At 47.9% G+C, this 19,653-nt stretch overlaps 1 protein-coding gene and 1 pseudogene across 2 annotated transcripts in view; one reads left to right on the forward strand and one right to left on the reverse strand.

Annotated features, from left to right (window-relative positions):
• Positions 1-396: 396 nt before the first annotated feature.
• LOC149361632 (uncharacterized) overlaps positions 397-19,653 on the reverse strand; it is a 36,339-nt gene continuing 17,082 nt past the window's right edge. The window contains exons 2-3 of one of the 2 annotated variants that reach the window (XM_089569558.1): positions 14,605-14,649; positions 397-1,646 (exon numbers count right to left, since the gene is read on the reverse strand). In XM_089569558.1, coding sequence (XP_089425684.1) covers positions 1,611-1,646; positions 14,605-14,649 — 81 coding nt within the window. In that variant the 3' untranslated portion in view covers positions 397-1,610. Of the gene's footprint in view, positions 1,647-14,604; positions 14,653-19,653 lie in introns of both variants that reach the window. The other variant, XM_089569557.1, reaches the window with a different exon arrangement.
• LOC149361633 (uncharacterized) lies at positions 8,189-9,573 on the forward strand (annotated as a pseudogene).

Here is a 19,653-nt window from a genome sequence, read left to right on the forward strand (position 1 = left end):
CTTCTTCGCGCCAGGTCGAGCTTTTTATCAAAGATTACGTGAGCGTCAGATGGACATCATTCCATCATTGGACAGCATGAAAGATTTCAGGAGGGGCCATTTGGATGTGAAGCCCGCCCCTGGTCGTCGTCTCAGCGCACTTGCGCATGCGCCGCAAACAATGCAGCAGACGACGCCACTGCACTCAACGTTACTATTGGCGCGCCGTCGGCCATAGACTCCCAGTAGTCCCGGCGAAAGCAGGTGACTTCCGGCACATTTTTTTTGGCTTACGGATTGGATGGAGAGAGGGCCTCTCCTGAGCTTTTCTTCCTCCATGTTGGACAGCATGCATCAGCAGTCGCAACGGAGTGACACAACCGGCCACGAGCAATGGACGAGACAAGGAGACGCATGTTGACAACCAGGAGAGAATCTTTATTCGTTCCTCTGAGAGCGCGACGACAACGAGTGGGTGCACGGTAGTCGGAAGTGTAGTGTGTACACAGCACGTAGTGGTATACATGCACGTTACTTTGGATGCTCCGCGCGCCACGTCCCGGTCTCGGGACCCCCGCCCCGACGCGCACAGGCAGGACACCGGGTTCTCGCATGCGGTGGGTGATTTGCTCTTGGCTGGCAATGGTCACTGGGAGCTACACAACGAGCTGGGGCACGCGCACTAAAGAGGCAGTCCTGGCCATGTGGGACACGACAGATATGTGACACGACAAGACAGACGGCGGCGGATGATGAAGATGCTTTTTTTCACTATGTGTCTCTGTGTGTAGCGTGTCATGCGCCCCTCCTCGCGCGCGGCAGTACGCAGCGGTTGATTCGATGACATTCGGAGAAAGTGAGCGCCTCTTCTTTTATCCGCGCTAGTTGCTCAGGCGAGGCCCTACAAGGAGAGAACTCCGAACTGCGCGTCGATGCCAGTTTCTTTGTTCGCGTCAAATGCAGGATATTTTTCGAGCATCAGTTCGATGCCGTTTGACAGGATACCATCGTTGGTTGCCTCTGCTTCAAGGGAAGTAGCAGCCGTGAAAACGCAACTCAAGATTCTCCGGGATTCAAAGTTATTACGAAATCAGTTTGGATGCTGCCTGCTCACCGATTTATCAGTATACTCGAAGCAGTGACGAGAGGGACATCCTGTTAGCGCTGTGCGGCATACAATTCTAATATAAAATCGCGCATCAATATTAAAATATAAAGTTTTGTTATATTTCACACTGTATCCAGCTGATGCGCACGAAATTAGATAATTAAATTATATAGTGTGAGCCAGCTGTGAGCACTTCCGGAAACGACGCACTTGTAATACGCAATTTTCGTCGAACCCGATCTCGGCTCTGACTCGTTCGAATTCTGCCGTGCGAGGAAGGGTGTATGAGTGCGTGCGCTATTTCATGCTTTTACAACCATCGATTTATAACAACCATCTTGTTCAACAACCGGCGACGACGCTGCTGCCTTCCAGGCGGCGCTGGCCTCAACAACGGACTGCGTGTGCCACGCGCATGCGCCGGGAACCCGCAGAAGGTGGTGACGGTGGCGGCGACTGGTGGTGGAGGTAGTGGTCACGAACGAGTAGGTTCCCGCGTGTTGCGCCACGGCCAGGACGCAGCCTACGACTCCTTCACCTTGGTCCCCGCCGCACGACTCTGCGTGAGAGGAAGCAGACCGGAGCAGTTATAGCCCACCACTCGGTATACAGAACTGCGCAACAAAGAGCTTGTTGCTGGGTTGCGTTGTGCGTGGCACTGCATATGGACACTGACGCAAGGTAAACAGACAGTTCCAGAGGTGAAGACACTGCGGTGGCATAGGGAGTGCGGAAGGTGTTTTGCTGAACGCGGTCGCAGGCTGGGTCACAGCAAAACTTCCATATGAAGGCGAAATACAGAAACACACGTGTGATGAGATTTTGGTGCACTTCAAAAGATTTGGGAGGCCAAATTCGCCAGGGAATTTGTCCAAAAGTACGTCTCACGGTGTGCCTTATCACCCCCTTGTCACCCCCTTTACAATAACCCGCTGATTACTTTTAGAAGACGAGACAAAGGACCAGCGCTCGTCCTGTGCCCCGTTATTCGATTGGTCACGTTGCTCCAGTAACCTTCAGCAGTCTCGCATGAAGTAGTAGTCGCGAGTAAGCGTCTACATCAGAGTAGTCCAGCTTTGCAGCCTCATATCTTCATCAACAACGAGAACTAAAGAGAGAAAGTAAATTTTTGAAGGTCTCAAGTACGAGCTCGTCATTTTTACACACCTGATTTTTTTTGTCGATATCTTATATTTTCACATGACACTCTTCTACACCCTGATTCTGCAATGTCTGCATGGCTGCTGAGGTTTCAGCTGAGTCAAATGCTTTCTCGTAATAAATGAACGCTATATACAGGGGTTTGTTGTACTCTGCGCATTGTATCACCTGATTGATAGTGTGGATATGGTCTATTGTCGAGTACCCTTTACGAAGGCCTGCCTGACCATTTGTTTCAGTGAAGTCTAAGGTTGTCCTGATTGTTTGCGATTACCTTAGTAAATACCTCGTAGGCACCACCAGTAAGCTGATCGATCTGCAATTTTTCAAGTCCTTGACGTCTAACGAGTGCATAGCTACCGCAGTACTTCATGAAGTCAGCAATAAAGTTCCAATAAGGAAGGGTGTCTCGCAGGGAGACACGATCTCACCACTGCTACTCACCGCCTTTTTATAGGAAGTATTCCGAGGCCTGAATTTGGAACACTTGAGGATTAAGTTAATGGCGATTATCTAAGCAATCTGCAATTCGCTGATGACATTGCCTTGCTAAGTTACACGGGAGATGAGCTGCAAAGCATGATCAATGAGTTAGACAGGCACAGCAGAACGGTAGGTATTTAACATGCAGGAAACCAAAGTAATCTTCAACAGTCTCGCAAGGGAACCGCAGTTCACAGTGAGTGGCGAGGTGCTTGAAGTGGTAAGGGAATACGTCTACTTAGGGCAGGTAGTGGCCGCTTATACGGGTAATGAGAGAGAAATAACTAGAAGATTGAGAATGAGGTGAAGTGCATATGGCAGGTTCTCTCAGGTCATGAATGGCAGTTTACCAATATCCCTCAAGAGAAAAGTATAGCACAACTGTATCTTACCGGTACTCACCTATGGGGCAGAAACGTGGAGGCTAACAAAGAGGGTTCGGCTTAAGTTAAGGACAAGGCAGCGAGCTATGGAAAAAAAATGATGGGTGTAACGTTAAGGAACAGGAAGACAGCATAGTGGGTGGGGGAACAAGTGCGGATTAATTACATCATAGCCGAAATCAAGAGGGAGAAACGGGCTTGGGCAGGGCATGTAATGCGAAGGCAAGATAACCGCTGGTCCTTAAGGGTAACGGAGTAGGTTCCAAGAGAAAGCAAACGTAGCAGGGGACGGCAGAAAGCTAGGTGGGCGGATGAGATTAAGTTTGCGGGGATACAGTGGCGGCAACTGACAAAGGACAGGGTTAATTGGAGAGACATGGGAGAAGCCTTTGCCCTGCAGTGGACGTAGTCAGGCTGCCGCTGCTGCTGATGATGATGACGATGAAATTTCTTCCCACCACTGCCAACTGGCACCGCGTAATGGTGCCTAGTCCACAACAATATAAGAGAGCCTGTCTCGCACGATCATCTCAAAAATGTCTTTTACAGCTGTGTCTGTACAAAAATACGTGGTTTAACGCGGTGGTGAAAGTATGCGCATTCACTTTAGCTTCAAGCTTTGATATTCCTAACTAAAAGAGTTATGCTTAAAAATAAATTCAAAAAATGACTTTTTGCTGAATACTTTTGTCGGCTTGTGACTCCTCCGACTCACCTGTGGCACTCGGAGAAAACATCGAATCAACAGATTTTACCGAATTGCCCGAGATTAATTACTTCCGAAGAAAGAAGCGAAAGTCGCAACGGAACACTTTCGTCACATTGCGCAGGCCGAACAAAGGCTTACGAAGGAACAACAGGCGTGATAACTATTCTGAGTGAGGTATTAATATTACTGGCAATTTCCAAATGTTCGGTGTTCCAATATGCAAAATAAGTCACTGGCAAAGCGTCTGTGCTATAAAGCAGCCCCTGGTATGTTCCAAAATCACGTATAGAATGCAATGCGTTGGCTCACAGACAATAGAACTGTCACTGTCCAAAAAACACAATTTCTCTGTTTTCATTCTTCTCTTAAGACTACTGTAATTAACATTCCGGTTCACTTACTTAAATTAGATTGCATTTTTTTATTGTAAATTGGGCTCTGGCTTTCGTTCTGATCTGTATTGCCAAGTTTTTATTCCAATGTATAACTTAGTTCAGTGCGTATTTAATGCGATGTGTTTTTCCGGTTTTTTTTTGTAGGATGTCCATTACGCCTCTGTAAAAGCTGTGGTATTCTTCATATCGAGCCTATAAACGTTGTTTTGTTGTTGTTACCTCTTAACACGCCCCTGTCTCATTCACAACGTTTGCTTACCGGCTACGCCGGGCATCGAACGGCCACCCCCTCATTGTCATGACTCGGTGACGACCTCGTGTGATCACCGAACCCGTGGTGACACTAATGCTTTTAGTATTTACGTACTTTTTGGTGCATCCCGGATACCTCATAAAGAAACTGATGTCATCGCCACGTTCTGTGTTCATTTTTTCCTTTCTCACCATACAAAACCTGAAGTACAGCTATTCTTAATCAAAAACATATGACTTGCAGCCTTAACATCCATACGTATTGTATCAAGGAAATAGATGAGATCATCGCCTACATATTCGTCCATGTTGCAAACGTCACTGAAAACTGGTATGTTCGCCCAATAATTAAAAAAAAAGCAAAATATTTCCCACATTCAAAAAAGGAAACAGAAACATTATCTTCAATTATCCGGTAAGTTATTCGAAAAATGAATTCAAATGCTTTTTTCTAAATATTTCAACAAATTTAGTTCATTATCACCGAGACATATTTATCTCGACATGGGTACTCTACTAGACTCGCATTAATAGCACTTACTGATAAATGTAAATAGGAAACTGATGAGTGTAAACTAGTTGCACTCCGTTTTATTCATGCCACCAAATAACTTGATGCCATCAATCATTAAATTATTTTCATCAAAGCCACTTCATATAGCATAGCGGTCCCGCACTACTACTTCGAAGCTATTTACTCAATCGAGAGTAAGTCGTCGCTATGTCATCCTTTGAGTCAAACTCAAATATCATCAAATAGGTGTTCCGCAAGGCTTCTTTGTTGGCGTTCTTTTAATTAATGCTATTAGTGAGTTACCATCCTACCTTTTTTCATCATCACATGATTTTTTTTTTTTGGTGTACTGAGGATAAAGCTGTATTCAGCTAACATGAAAATTTCGATACATTAACTGAAGAACTAGACCAGGACTTAGATAACATAAGGAAAACCAACTGGTTAATAATTCATTTAAAACCAAGTATACGGTTTCTAGCTCGCAAAACGAGAATGACGTAACATAACTGCGGTTTTCATCAGCTCTCATTCTATAGTCTCTTGTGATCACAGTACATTCCTTAGCGGAGAGCTCGATATGTCTTTTAAGTTCATCGCTCATGTTCACCTATTTAAACAGAAAACTTCGTATGACATACGGATTCTCCTGAGAACGCGCCATTATTCCACCACACGCATGCTAATCGCATTTTACTGCGCCTTTGCTCGCAGTCACTAGAATTATTGCCTTAGTTCCTGCGGTTTTATCATACTGATTTAGTTCCACTTCCACACATCCAAAATCAAGTTGTGAGGCTCATAACACGTAGCGCCTATAGCACTCGTGTCACTCCCTTTTTAAATGACGCCATATTCTTCCGATTAGTTAAAGAATCAAATTTAACCTTGGAATTATTGCATTTCAGTTCGTTCTTAAAGCGTTTCGCTGATAAAAACATTTGCTATTACCTAAAGTACGCGCTACAGTAAGCAGGCGGTGACATTCTGTGCTGTTAGCCAATACAACAACCTATCTTACTGTGTTAACTCATGCTCTAGCTCTTTCTTAATTTAAATGGTCGTTACGTGCTTTCAGCTCAAGAATGATTTTTTTTGTGTGTGTGTTGATGTATATTTTTTCTCTTGCTGATATATTACCTCGCCGCATTTTGTCAGTAGTTAACATTATCTATAACATGAGGATGTACGTTGAATAGTTTTTTTTGTACTTATTCTTACCGTAGTACGATGTTCAAAAGCGGTCCCAATACAGCGCATCACCTTGGCACCTCTCCCTGTATTATATACCCTTCAAAGCTCTGTACCTTTTTTTATGCTAATAAACCTGAACTTGAGCCAACATCGCACAGCACGCGGGCGTGTTTTGCATCTCGCCTCCACAGAAATGCGGCCGCCGCGGCTCATTCAAACATCAGCGAATGTGAAGAGTGCGTCCCATGTTTTTCTCTGCAGCCGGCAAGAAGTGGCCCACATATGCGGACTGTATGGTCACGCCCATGACCACAGCGTAGCCACGACAGAAGTATGAACGAGCTGAGTCTTAGGTACGTCACATACGAATAAGGAAGCCACGTCTACTCGAGTTTCCACTTGGGACTTCCAGTGTCCAGACGTGACGCTATTTGTTTAGCGCGTCACCAGCGCGCTCGCTACTTTATCCCCACTTCATTGAGTAACTAAGCAAAAGCTGCGGCGGCGTCCTCAAACCGGCACGCCCAAAACCCGGAACAAAATTCGCGCGGCGATGGCCTTCAGCAGGCTTTGAATGAGACCTCTGCGAAAGGTGCGCGCTGCTATTATTAGACCTGCGAGTCGACGGCGCGGTCACAAAACAACGCATGCGAAGCAGTTGGAGGAGACCGGTTTTCCCTCGCGCCTCACACTACTTTCTACTATTTTCCTGCTGAAACGGGCACTGTGTAAACAGAGTGGTTAGCCTTGCCGGCTCCAGGTTCGCCTTTCCTGTTGCACATGGACGCCTTCATGCCACCCTTCACAGCGTCAGATCTACACTGCCGTTTATTCAGATGGACTGCATAGTTGCCGCTCTCCATAATGTTCCCTGTGGGCGCATGTAAACGAGTTGGGTCTGACTCATGAAGTGTAAAAGCCCACCTTGGTTATGAAACGGAACGAAAGCGCGAGCGCCAGAGAGCGTGGCCGACGACGGGAAGCGACTCGCCCTAATCTTGTCGTCACGTGCACGTAAACGGAGCGTGTCTGCGCTCCATACAAATAGAAAGAAATGCGGAAATTGTCGGCAGTTAGTGTTGACTTCTTTGCTGCGGTACTGCTCCTATGACTTCAATGGAAGTGTAAGGGTGGCTGGCGAAAGAAGCAGTCGTAAACCTGCTTTCTTTTTTCAGGTACAAAGCGCATCTAGCTTTTCGACAGAGCCTCTCTCTCCCACCTCCTCTTTTTCTCGGGCGCTCCTTTCCCTCTTTATTGCTCGTTACTTCGTTGATACCGAAATAAATAAAATAAAACACGCAAACGAACTATGCAAGGATCAGGGACAAAAAGTAGGACACATACACGATGAACACCAGCTCAGAACTTCCGAACTCGTTTTGTAGGACAGCCAGGCCAAAACACCCGTGCAGCTATCATTGGTAAATGACGTAAACAGGAAATTAAGCGTGCCAGGAAGAGCGTAAAAGCTGAAGGAAAGTATGAACGCCCATGATCAGAGAAGGAGAAGAGAAATAGCACGACGACACCAAAAAGACAGAAACGACAACAGTGTGAGCGAGCGAGCTTGCACGAGATACACGAGCAGGCGTTCACGCTTGCGACACTTTCTTCCCTGGCATATCTTTCTTCCCTGGCGCACAAACTTTATTGGTGCGCTGCGATTACGCGGGTGGTTCGCCCAAGTCCGCGAAACCATTGTTGTACAGACTGCCCCCCAGCCTTGGCCCATCAACTGCCGCTGAAGGGGAAGCTCTGTGTGAACCAGCCTCATTTCCGACTGTTCATGGCTGACTTCCTCGCTGTTATGTTCTCGGGGCAGTTCCAAACCATGCGGATGAAGTTGGAGACCTCCTCGCAGGCTGGGCGTGTGTTAGTCGGGTATTGCGCTAGTCAGAAGAATAGGGTTATGGAAGCGTGCACGCTTGTATATTTCTCCATAATGTGGCTTCTTGCCTAGTGAGTTCTTTGTGAGATTCCGCATATTTCCGTCTGCTCAAGGCGTCCGCAATGAACACCCTCATCGGTGTCATTAACCAGAGTTAGTTCAGCCTCCACGACGGGCAGTTGAACGTCACCATAGTCCTGCTGGTGACGGTCGTGACCGGCCTGTGCCGCGCCATCAACATCGCCTTCATCGTGGCGCTCAGATTCGGCGCAGGCTGTCTTGTTAGCGTCTACGAGCTCAAGGAAAAGCTGCTGCCTGACACCAACGCGCAAGTCCGGGAGCTGTTTGTTGTGTAGCTCCCAGTGCTCATGTTCATGGGCGCGCTCTACATGCGATAACACCTGTCCTGGCAGCGTTTCTGGCAGGGCATGCTCCTGGGCTTCGGCGGTCTCCTTTTCAGCACCCTGCTGTTCATGTTGTCCACGTACGGCACTTGCGACACCGAAAAGCATAACCAGGTGGAGACCATACTGATCAGCATGATGAACTGCTTATCGTAGCCCATGTTTGCGCATTACATAACTGCGCTCTCCTCCGCTCGCTCCCACGTCCTGGAGACCATAATTATGGGCGAGCAACTGTTCGGGGTCACCTTCCTGTGGACGGCCTACCGGCACCCTGCCAGAGAGGGTGACTGTCTATTCCTTTCTCCTGGTGGGACCGCTGCCAGGCAAGTCTTTCGGTCACCTGCTGGCCATGGCTACCACCGCCTTGCCTCAAGACATGACAGTTTTCTTCGTGGTGAGCGTCGCAAGCGTAGTGGCCACTTGAGTCTTCACCGAAATGTACCTACGCGGCGCTGGCTTCACTACGGTCGTCTCGATGGCGCTCACTACCAGCGCCCAGTCAGCAGCCACCGTGAACAACCCTATCGTACTGGAGAAGTCCTGGATGCTGGTTAGGTATGTGGGTGCAACATCGTCATCGTGTTCCTCTCGGCGTACCGGATTGGCCATGACACACGTGAGTACCTAGACTGGCATGAGGTCATGGGTCCCATAAGGCATACGTGGCGAAGATCGGCGTCAGGTTCAGTGTGACAACCGTGCTGTACTCTGTGCTGGCGTTGGTATGGTACGCCATGAGCTGGCAGCACTGCCTTATTGTGGCGTAGGCGAACTTCAAGGCCGAAGTTATGACCACCTTCGACCTGACAAAGGCTTTCCCCACAGAGGACCTCGAATTCGACCTAAATGAACAATTTGTCCGTACGGGCGCTCTGTTTCTCGTTGAAGTGCTTTTGAACTTGGACCCGAACTAGCCGTTGGCTATGGATCCAAAAAGTGTTGGTATAATCTGTACTTTAGAAATGTGAAATGAAACTGAATCTGAAATCCTGAACAACACCCTTCTGCCGAAGCTAACGTCGATGCTTGGGCTTCTGTCGTTGTCGGACGTCAACCGCCGCTCCCTTCCGTCTACATTCAAACTCGTAGCGATAGCGTAGGACATCTTTCCGAACAAGGAACCGAGCCGAACGAACTTGGTACAGACCACCCAAGCTACAATAATGCACAAGGAGCTCACGAAAGCAACGCAGTATTTGCGTATATCTCTGAAAGTTGGTCAAATGTTTAAGGGAATCCTCCAAGGTGGAGTAGATTTTTAATAAGGGAGTAGTCACTCATTGACATCCACCCAAGCGCAGCCATACGGCTACAAAGGAAAACTATACAGAAAGCTGTATAGCTCTCCTTTGTAGCCGTATGGCTGCGCTCGGGTGAACTTCAATGTCTCTGAAAGTCTACTAAAATGAGGTCAGCGCAGGCCGTATCTCACGGGTAAAGAAAAACAAAAAGCTGTTGGCGAAACTTACTCGAAGCCCAGTCACAGGTAAATGGGAATAAAGACGACTCCACGAGACACGCGTGGGCGCGTCACGCATAGCATGTAGCCGACCTACCCGCGCGATGTGCCGATATCTCTGACACTGGAGGTGAGAAGCGTTTACGTACAGTCTTTGCCAAAAGTAACCAGGCTCCGTGGTTTGCTTCTCATTCGTATAGTAGAGCCCTCACGGCTTCTCTAAAGATCAAGAAGTTCTCTGAAAGTGAGGACAGGGGTTCTCCTTACCATGCAGAGATTTAGAGCTTGAGGGCTGGCATAATTTGTTTTAATATAGGGCTGAGACGCTCACCGTGCAGCCTGGTTACTATTGGCAAAGGCTGTATGCTCTCCTTGCCCCGTGAATGGCAGGCGTCAGGTGCAGAACCTGTAGTTTCTCTAGTCGGTCAAATGTTTAGGGGAATCCCCCAAGGTGGAGTAGATTTGTAGTACGGGAGTAATTACTCTTTGACATCCACCCAAGCGCAGCCGTATGGCTGCACTTGGGTAGTTCCTTTAGTTTAGGCTGCAGAATTTTTATGTATACCATACGTTGCAGAGCCGCACAATTTTAAAATCAACATTTTTTCCAGCACTGTGCAATTTTTTTTTATGTAAGGCGTTTTGCGATGAAAAATGTGAGGAAACAAAGCTGGAGTAAGGAACATAAAGAAAGGACAGGGAATGTCATATTCAGCGCTTTGCCTCGCTTGCGGTCCTGACCATATTTTCGACATTACAAGGTTCACGCTTCTTTGCACTCCCTTTAATTATTGGGTTTTTATTGGCTGTTTTTTTTCCCCGATCTCGTGTACCAAGCAGTTTAAGTGACAACAGCGCGCGTTATGTCTTATTGAGTCTACAGTCTTCGTTTGCGTCTTGTCATGCCGGGAAACCCGCCCGGATTCCAATTCTGCCGGCCGCTAACTTTCTCCTACGAGCGTCCCTTTTGACAAGCCCTGGTGCTGCGTCGCAAGGCATGCGCCCTAACGCTCCCTGACAAGCCACGATGCTGCGCCGTACGGCAGCGGAGTCCTAAGGAGAAGCATCTGCAAGCAACACGCCTGGACCTGTCGCAAGAGGCCAGACAGCGAGGCGCCGGATTCCTTCTCCCCGGACGCCACCGCGCGCGGCAAAATTTGAAGCGGTTGGCCCGCGCGATCGTTGACTGGTCCTTTCGGACTGCCGTCGAGTGCTGCCTTTGGATTGGCCAGTTCTGAGGGGCCACCGTTCCCCAGGCTATATAAGCCCCAACGCTGCAACTATCTGTTCTCGCTTCGGCGAGCGCGGCTTCGGCCGCCTGTTTTTTGAGCAGCGTCCGCTCCGGCGGACGCAGTTGTTGCTGCGACGCGCGTCTCTTCTTTCCTTTTTCTCTTTCCTCTGGTCTTTTAACTTTCTTCTGTCTGCACGTGGCAGCGGTGGTGGCTCGGCTCGAGCCAGTAGGCAGGCCCGTGCATTTTCCTTTTGATCCTTCTCTCAGTCACAACAACAACAGCTTGGGAAAGAGTGACCGAGTGTCCGACCCACCGTGAGTCGAGTGCTGCTCACGAATGGAGTCGGATGGTGTGATGTGCTGGTGTCTCGCTGATCATCGCTGCGCGAGAAAAGTCGCGTTGTGTAGCTCTCGGCCCCCGTGCCGATGTTGAGCTATATTATGCCCTGTACATAATGTATAAAGCGTTTTCTTAGTCTCACCGACGCCTGACTCGGAGTGTTCGCTACCGCTAAGAGAGCTGGCAACGCTCAGTCACGAAACGGGTGGCGAGCGCAACGGGACCACCTCTATGGCACAACAGTCTGCAGGCAAGATATATGTACTAACTCATCCCGATTTTCTCCATACCCCTTGCTCCACCTCAGTCTTTGGCGAGTATGTGGCGTTAGAACTGATGCATGCTGAGGCTCTGTGGCAAAAGTACCAATTTGTGCCAATTTGACAGGTGTCACTCCGGCGCTCTAGATAAAAAAATGCCCCGCAGACAACATTTATAAGGTCCCTCCTCACGTCATACGTAATCCTTCGTATTTTACTAAAGGTTTTGGTAGGCAGAGCTGGACACAAGAACTCAGGGGAAATTTTCTCTGCGCCTTGTCCGTTTGGGTGGGGCCTAGTTGGGGCTAATTTTGTTTTAATAAACGGAACAATCTCGCTTAGAAGCAGCGCAAGACGTGCATGGGGCGACTTCGAAACTTACAGCAGGTTCATTATGTTCAAGTTTCTTTCAAAGGAAACCCGTCCGTTCACACATCGCGAGGCTGTTTAGGACCGGTGGCTTAAGGAAATACTGTTACTTACTACGTAAAGTAAAAAGAAAAAATCTAAACTACAGAGGTTAGCAAATTATGTTTTGTCTCATAAAAACTTTTAGCCCTTTTATTCTTAGCTGTTCTCCTTCTAGGTTTTAACGTAGAATGTTCAACTCCAAACGCCTGTTAAACATAGTACTGGGGAAATAGCTGTGCGGCTTTCCCAAGCACACGGGGCTTCGACCTTTCAGCACAAGGCAGATACAGGAGCACCCGGCAAATACATCAGTAACAAACGATGTTCATCAGAAACAGTTTCAAGTTTATCCGTATGTAGTCACCTGCTCAACGATCGGTGCGCATGAGGGACATTAGCTTAAAAAAAATATTTTGCTAGGCTGCTTATGAACGTGATGGTTGCAACGGGTTCATGGATTGATTGCAATGCTAAAGTTTTAACGGAATGTTTTAAATCGTTTCAAATACACTGTGATAAATCAGATAAACTAAAAATACACTGACAGATTTCTTAACTTAGCTAATCATATTACCAGCTTTACTAATATTGGCGATTTGAGCGCTGTATCGAAGTATGGACGATACGGTATCGAGCATTTCCGTCGGAAATCATTTTTGGTTGTGTAACTTGTATCGGTATCGGAAATACAATTTCTGAGGGTATCGGGTATCGGTATCGAAGTTACTTTCTTCAAGTATCGCACCCGGGCCTTTTCCAAAAATATAAGGCAATTAGGTGTCCTTGTGAATTGCTGTCGCTTTTGTTGACTGCTCTGACAAACGCAAGCTACTACTGGAGGGTTAGCTTCAGCGCTTCCTTTTCCTTGCGGGCTGTTCTCTGCGACGAACAGCCCGCCGCGGGCGAGCGGTGGTTTTTTTTTCTTTTCTTCAAATTTAACCAGCGCTAACTTTTAAGACGAATACACACAGGACATGACAGGACGGGATGCATAACCAATTAGCCCCGCAACGTGTTTTACCAAGCGGTGGTTGTGTGTTGTCATTACAGTCAGTCTCGTAAAATCTGTCGCAGGACAAAACCCATTATGAGCAATGTTTTCGTACATAAGTGGATAACTGATAATACAGACGACGCCGAATACGCTGAACCCAACAAAGGGAAATCTTTACCCGGCTTATGCAAAATCATTACACCGATTAGTTGTATCTGCACAAGCCGCATATTTCTCGGCCGGTTCTTCGTTGCGAGCAAGGCAACTAACGTTTTTGACATGGTCAGTGTATGTGTATAAAAGTGCGGGTTCACTTTTGCTCAAATAAAAGTTGGAAGTTCAGCGCTCTTTACCTTCTTCTCCTTCTTCCCGTGTTGTGTTCGCGCTGCTGGTACATATGGTCAGTGGCCGAGGATTAATTCTACAGGGAATATGCAGAAGGGCCCTACCATGCCAACAATTCTGGACAAAATCAATTTTGAACAAGAAAAGGTTTACGAATGCAATTTTTTTTCATAGACTGTAAGATTTAAATATAACAATCAATATATTCGCATATCTCCCGTCGGGAGGCTTGCATTTTTTTGCTACTAACGTTTTTGCAATCGACAAAACTGTTTCCCATTGGTTTTCTACGGCAACCTTGACTGCAAGATGCGAGCAACGGAAAATGATTAAAAGAAAGATTTTTCCGCACATCGGAAGAATGGATCGCTAGCTTCAATATTTCTATAACAGTTCCTTACAATTTCCCAGTATTCAAGATTCTTGTCCGAAAATGTCGGACATGACCTTCCATTCGCCTCCTCTGCTCCTCCTCAACTCTTATGGGGTTACAGCGCCGCCAGTCTATACCTTCAAATATATTACAACCTACTATCAAGATAGTCATCACCTTTACCCTCGCCCATGTAAAGGCCTGAAGAAGGCGGATGAACGGCTCCTTCTCCGCCTTCTCATCAATACATTGCTGTTCCCGGCAACACTAAAACATTTGGACCCCTCCTTTAACGGCAGCTGCCCGCAATGTAGTGCGGTGTCTTCGGACACCTATCACATGGTGTGGGCCTGACCCTCCAACCCTGCTATTCCCCCCATCCCCAATCCAACCTGGGAGGACTGGGAGGCGACCCTGCTCGGCTGCCACGATTTACAGGCCCAACAAGTAAGTAGGGCGCGCCCGGGCGGCGGCTACCGCCACTGGGGTCCCAAACTAGGGACCTCCACCTAGTGGTTGTAAGGATCGGTCCCTTACGGGGTGATCCAAACATACCTCCTGTCCTTTCCCTAATAAATATTTTCACCGCCAACGAACACCAGCTACAGGCGGTAAATTCACTTCCATCGCAAAAAATTCGAGTGAGATGGCATGTTGTAGACACGCATAAGCGCAACACAAGGAGCATATGTAATCTTGAAAGGCACGCATCACTCACCGAGCGCTCCATCTGGTGGCCTCCTCCCATTTCGGGTGTGTCCACCTGCTGCAAGGAAAAGGGAAAAGTGTGTGATCAACCCGGTTAAGGTTTCCTGTCAGAGCACTGTCTTTCTTTCTGACAACTCTTTTTTGTGTCGACTTTTTATATACGTTTAGAAGAAAAGTATTTTTTAGCGCTATTCCGTACCATGATTTATATTGAGGCACAGAAAGTTTTTAGGCCAAAGTTTAAGGGAATCCCCCAAGGTGGAGTCGAATTGTAATAAGGGAGTAATTATTCATTGATATCCATCCAAGCCCACCCATACGGCTACAAAGGAAAACTATACAGCTTCCACTGAAACTTCGCAGTTAAAGAAAAATTAGTCCTGGTCCGAGGTTCGAACCCGGGTTCGAACCGGAACTACACCGGTGAAGCGGTGGTCCCGGGGTCGAACCCCGGACGAGGAAGAATTTTTCTTTAACTAAGGTGTTTCAGCGGAAGCTGTATAGCTTTCCTTTGTAGCCGCATGACTGCGTTCGGGTGGGTGTCAGTGAGTAATTACTCCCTTATTACAAAATTTTTAGCCATGTCCCCCATACAGATTACCTCCGACCATGTTAATCACTTAATATCGCTAGAAAAATTAGGACCCTTTGGATTTCACGGTATATTATATTATTCAAACCTGTCTAGAAGCTTCTCACCAATAGGGAGAGATAAACCAGTACAAATTACGCTTAAAACAAATTCAGTTAGGTGTTGCGAAGGGACGCTGTTTATTTATGAGAGCAATTACAGTAGACATTTAAAGATATTAGGAGAACGAGAGACTGAATCTTATTTACGCAAGAGAAGATTTGTAAAACACAAAAATAGTTACAAGTTTGTTTTGTCATATAAAGTGCAGCAATGATGCCAGAAAAACAGCTTGAGAATGCTTTAGACACACTCACACTTAAACTTCTAGGTAGAGGCTCAGTAAGATTGCCGTTGTTTGCAACACCAACTCCCGCGCGCCCCCTATAATCAGGAGAACGGTTTTATATCATGCACATTTGGATTCACAGTTAAGCAATAGTTTGAGGTAGTAAACCATCAAATGGAACACAGACAAACTTTTTTCACCACAATAAAAAGCGCTCCGCACCACTGAAAACATTTCATTTCTGAAACACACAGAGACAATTTTTCTCAACCGTGATCTGCCGCGGTGGCTTGGTGCACATATGGAGTCTGACTGCTGGGTCAAGGACGCGAGATTGAATCCCAGCCGCGGCGCCCACGAATTCCGAAAACGCTCTTGGGTGGTGCAATATCAGCGTAAACCAAACCACATAGAAATTAACCCGGAGCCCACCATTACGGCGTCTTTTATACTCAATGTGCAGCTCTGGGATGTTAAAGCCCTAATCACAATTTTCTGAAATATTCAAAGAGGAAGATATGTACACTTACAACCATTTGTAACTATTTAAAAGTGCTCTGCAAGGAAAATAATACTTTTTACAAACCTTAAAAATGCAAAGAATACAAATCCACTTCGCTCCAGTGAACACGGCTGATTTGCTTTACTCGTACAATGTACGGGAAATAAAGAATAAAGTATGCGCTACCAAATGCACAGAATTACATACGCGTAGCACAAATAGATATTTCACAATCCCACACAAAGGCACTGTCAACACGCTTCCACAGACCACAATTAAAACTTCGCTGAGAATTACGTTGGCGTAAATGGCTGTACGATTACTGTTATCTTAGTCAGATTGTTTTCTCATTGTTATTTCATTAAACTGCCTACTGATTTCATGAAATCGCGTTGGACAAGTTACTGCGGCACGGAGAGTTGGAGTCCTGTTAAGCTGCAACCAAAGCAGCTTTTTCTCCCGTTACCCGTTTTTGCTGATGCAAAATAAACTTCTTGATTCATGGATTGATTGATAGTCTTGCTAGTTGCCTATATACAACAGAGTCTGCATGAGTGGTCTCAGTGGCTCGTTAAAGTGACGGGTCTCGCAGTCGACGTCGTTACCAGGACCGCTGGTGTTTCCGACTGCGCACAGCGGTGGTTTCTTCTTTTTTTCTAAGCGGACGAAGTGCTCAGTCACTGACTCAATGAGGCGTGCCTGGTGCCCAGACATCGACGAGGGAACCCTGCGCCGAATTTGGAACACGCTGCAGCAGCTGCGCGCGCATGTGCGCCGTGACCGCGGAGGCACGATGTTTGGTCAGCATGGTTGGAGACTCGCGGCCTCTTTTACCCCGTCTATGCCTAACTTCAGCGAGTTTTGATCGAACGTCTTTACATAGTGCGTTCAACTACGTCCGGGTCTGTCCGGGTGTCCGCCCACTGTGAGACTGGTAACGTGCCTTTCCTTGCAACTTCTTCTAACCAATTAAAAGATAAGCACTCTCTGGCTGCTGCAGAGAAAAACGTACAGTCTTTTCCAAAAGTATACAGCCCAAGGGGTCTCCTTCTGAGCCCTGCAGTGCGGCTCCTTTTGCGTGCTCAGCAACGCTATCATCTCACGAAGGCGGGAGGAACTTAAGCCCTCAACCCTCCCAAGCTTAGGCCTGTCCATTGTGTTAAAGTGCCCCTCTACGAGGCTTGGAAGCAAACCCATCGGGCTGTATATTTTTGACAAAGACTGTACGTCGAGCTGCGCTGTGGAATAACTCTGAAGCAGCCGCCTCGGTGGCTCAGTGGTTATGGTGCTTGGCTGGTGAACCGAAACACGCGGCTTCGGTCCCTTCCGCGGCGGTGGCATTTCGGTGTGGGCGAAATGCTAGAGGCCCGTGTATTGTGCGATGCCAGTCCACGTTACAGAACCACAGGCAGTCGAAATTTTCCGCAGCCCTCTAGTGCGGCATCTCTCACAGCTTGAGTCGCTTTGGCACGTTAAACCCCACAAACCTAAACCAATTGCAAAGCTTCACAAGAGTAGACAGGCGAGGCTGCTAATCTCGTAGCTTCTCACGCGTATTCAGTGGAAGAAGGTATCCCATCGAAGCGTGAGACACGTTAACCAGCTCAGCGCCTGTGCCCGCTCTCTCCAGGCATTTTTTAACCTCGTACGCGGGTCTCATGCTTGGAGCAAGGGTAGAACAAGAGAGAACTGGTACGATATGCCGCACGAGCCAGAAAAAGCATGCAACGTGTTCCCGGCGTCCTGCTTGAACAGCCAAGGTTTTACAGCTATGCCAGCGCGTTACTAGAAGGCCCGTTAAGCATGTTTGAGGAGGTGAAACCTACTTCTGCCAAGGCAAGCAAATCTGGACAAACGGTTCTAGTTTGCAGCTGTGCCACCACGTGCTGCGTGGCGCTGAACTCAGAAAATCACCGCGGGAATTTCGGATATTCGGTTCATCCCACTGGTTTTATATGGCTGTAGAAAAAAGCTGGTTTGAGCAGAGGAAGCGTTTTATAGGTCAGGTTTTGCAAATATGCAAGCATGTTTTAGACGGGTCAGAAAAAAAAATGGCTGTGGCTCAACTTGGTTAAGCCGGGAAATCGCGAAAGAGAGAGAGAGAGAGGAAACTTTTATTTAAAATGAGGAAGGTTGCTCGAGCAACTTGGGTGGCACCCCTAGTCCAAGGCGCCACTGGCTTTCGCTGACTGACGGACTTGCTGAACCAACTTAAGTTGCTGATCCAGGGTCTCGCTGGTCAGGGCCACCTCCCACTGCTCATATGTCGGGTTGGATACAGTTAAGTGTTTTGGTTTCGTTGTGCATTCCCACGATATGTGGTAGAGCGTAGGGCAAGCTCCACACCAAGGGCATGTATTCTGATATTGAGTGGGGCTAATCTTGTGTAGGATGAACAAGTTAGGGAAAGTGTTGGTCTGAATTTTCCTCCAGTCTATGGCTGCGGAGGAGTCTAGTTTTATGTGAGGGGGTGGGTATTTTCTGCGCTCCAGCCGAATGTATTCTAATCTGTCACCGTAGGTGCTAGGCATGGGCGTGGGGTAGGGATGAGGATCCGCCCGGTGGGTTAAATCTCGGGCTAGATCGTTGGCTACCTCATTTCCAGCTAGTCCTTCGTGACCAGGTGTCCACGTTAGTCTGTGTGTTTGGCTGAGATTGCCAAGTAGCTGTGTTGCTCTTGAGGGAAGCCTGCCATTAAGAAAGTCTCGGCAGGCTTTTTGCGAGTCTGTTATAACGTGGGAGGACTCTCCTCTTTGGTCTTTATGTTTGATGGCGATAGCTATTGCCAGAGCCTCTGCAGAGGAGGGGTTTTCAGCATAGATAGAAGCTTGGAGAGCCGGTTTTAGTTGGTGGTCAATCGCAGCGACTGAGAACTTTCCCGGCGTGGGGTAGGCCCCAATGTCTACGTAAACGGCTTTACGGTCGTTTTCTAGGTGTTTCTGAAGTGCCTTTGCTCGCGCTTGTCGTCTGCCTTGCTGACAGCACGACTATCATGTGAGCGAGGGCGTAGCCATGGGTATTGCTTTCGCGATTTCTCCATAGAAATCGCGAAAGCAATACCCATGGCTACGCCCTCGCTCACATGATAGTCGTGCTGTTGTGGCGCTTGTGTGGAACTTGTTGTATACCTTGGCGCTGCTGTGGTGATAACTTGGCTAATCTATGTAGCTCGCACGTTCTCGCCGAGCCGCATACTGGGCACGTCGCTTAGCGAGTCTTGTTTCACGCTCTTCCTCTGTCTCTGTAGCTCGCCGCTCTCTTTTACGCGCATTACGACGAGCCTCCCTAGTGGTAGGCGGCATCGCCGCGAAGCAATGTTAAGGCGCTGGTGGTTGGCACAGCTACTGCTTTCTAGCGATGTGAGCCGAGCCTAAATCTCTTCAGCGTAATGCCACAATCGCGCTCCTAGCGGAGAGCGCAGGAGTAAGGCGCCCGTGGTCGTGGCCGCCGCTAGAGTGTACTAGAACCTATTCTAGTACACTCTATCGCCGCGATCTGCTCCGGTGGCGGCGCGCGCCGTTGCTCAAAAGCGCGTTCGATCGCGGAGGCCACGCCGTGGTGGCACCGCCGCGGCTTGCGACGGCGCGAGTCGGTCGCCCTTGTCTTCGGCGTGACGTCACAAAGCACCTGTTGCGCT

This window comes from Amblyomma mixtum, chromosome 2 (assembly GCF_055824585.1).
Source record: "Amblyomma mixtum isolate Tamu chromosome 2, ASM5582458v1, whole genome shotgun sequence".
Lineage (NCBI taxonomy): Eukaryota > Metazoa > Arthropoda > Arachnida > Ixodida > Ixodidae > Amblyomma > Amblyomma mixtum.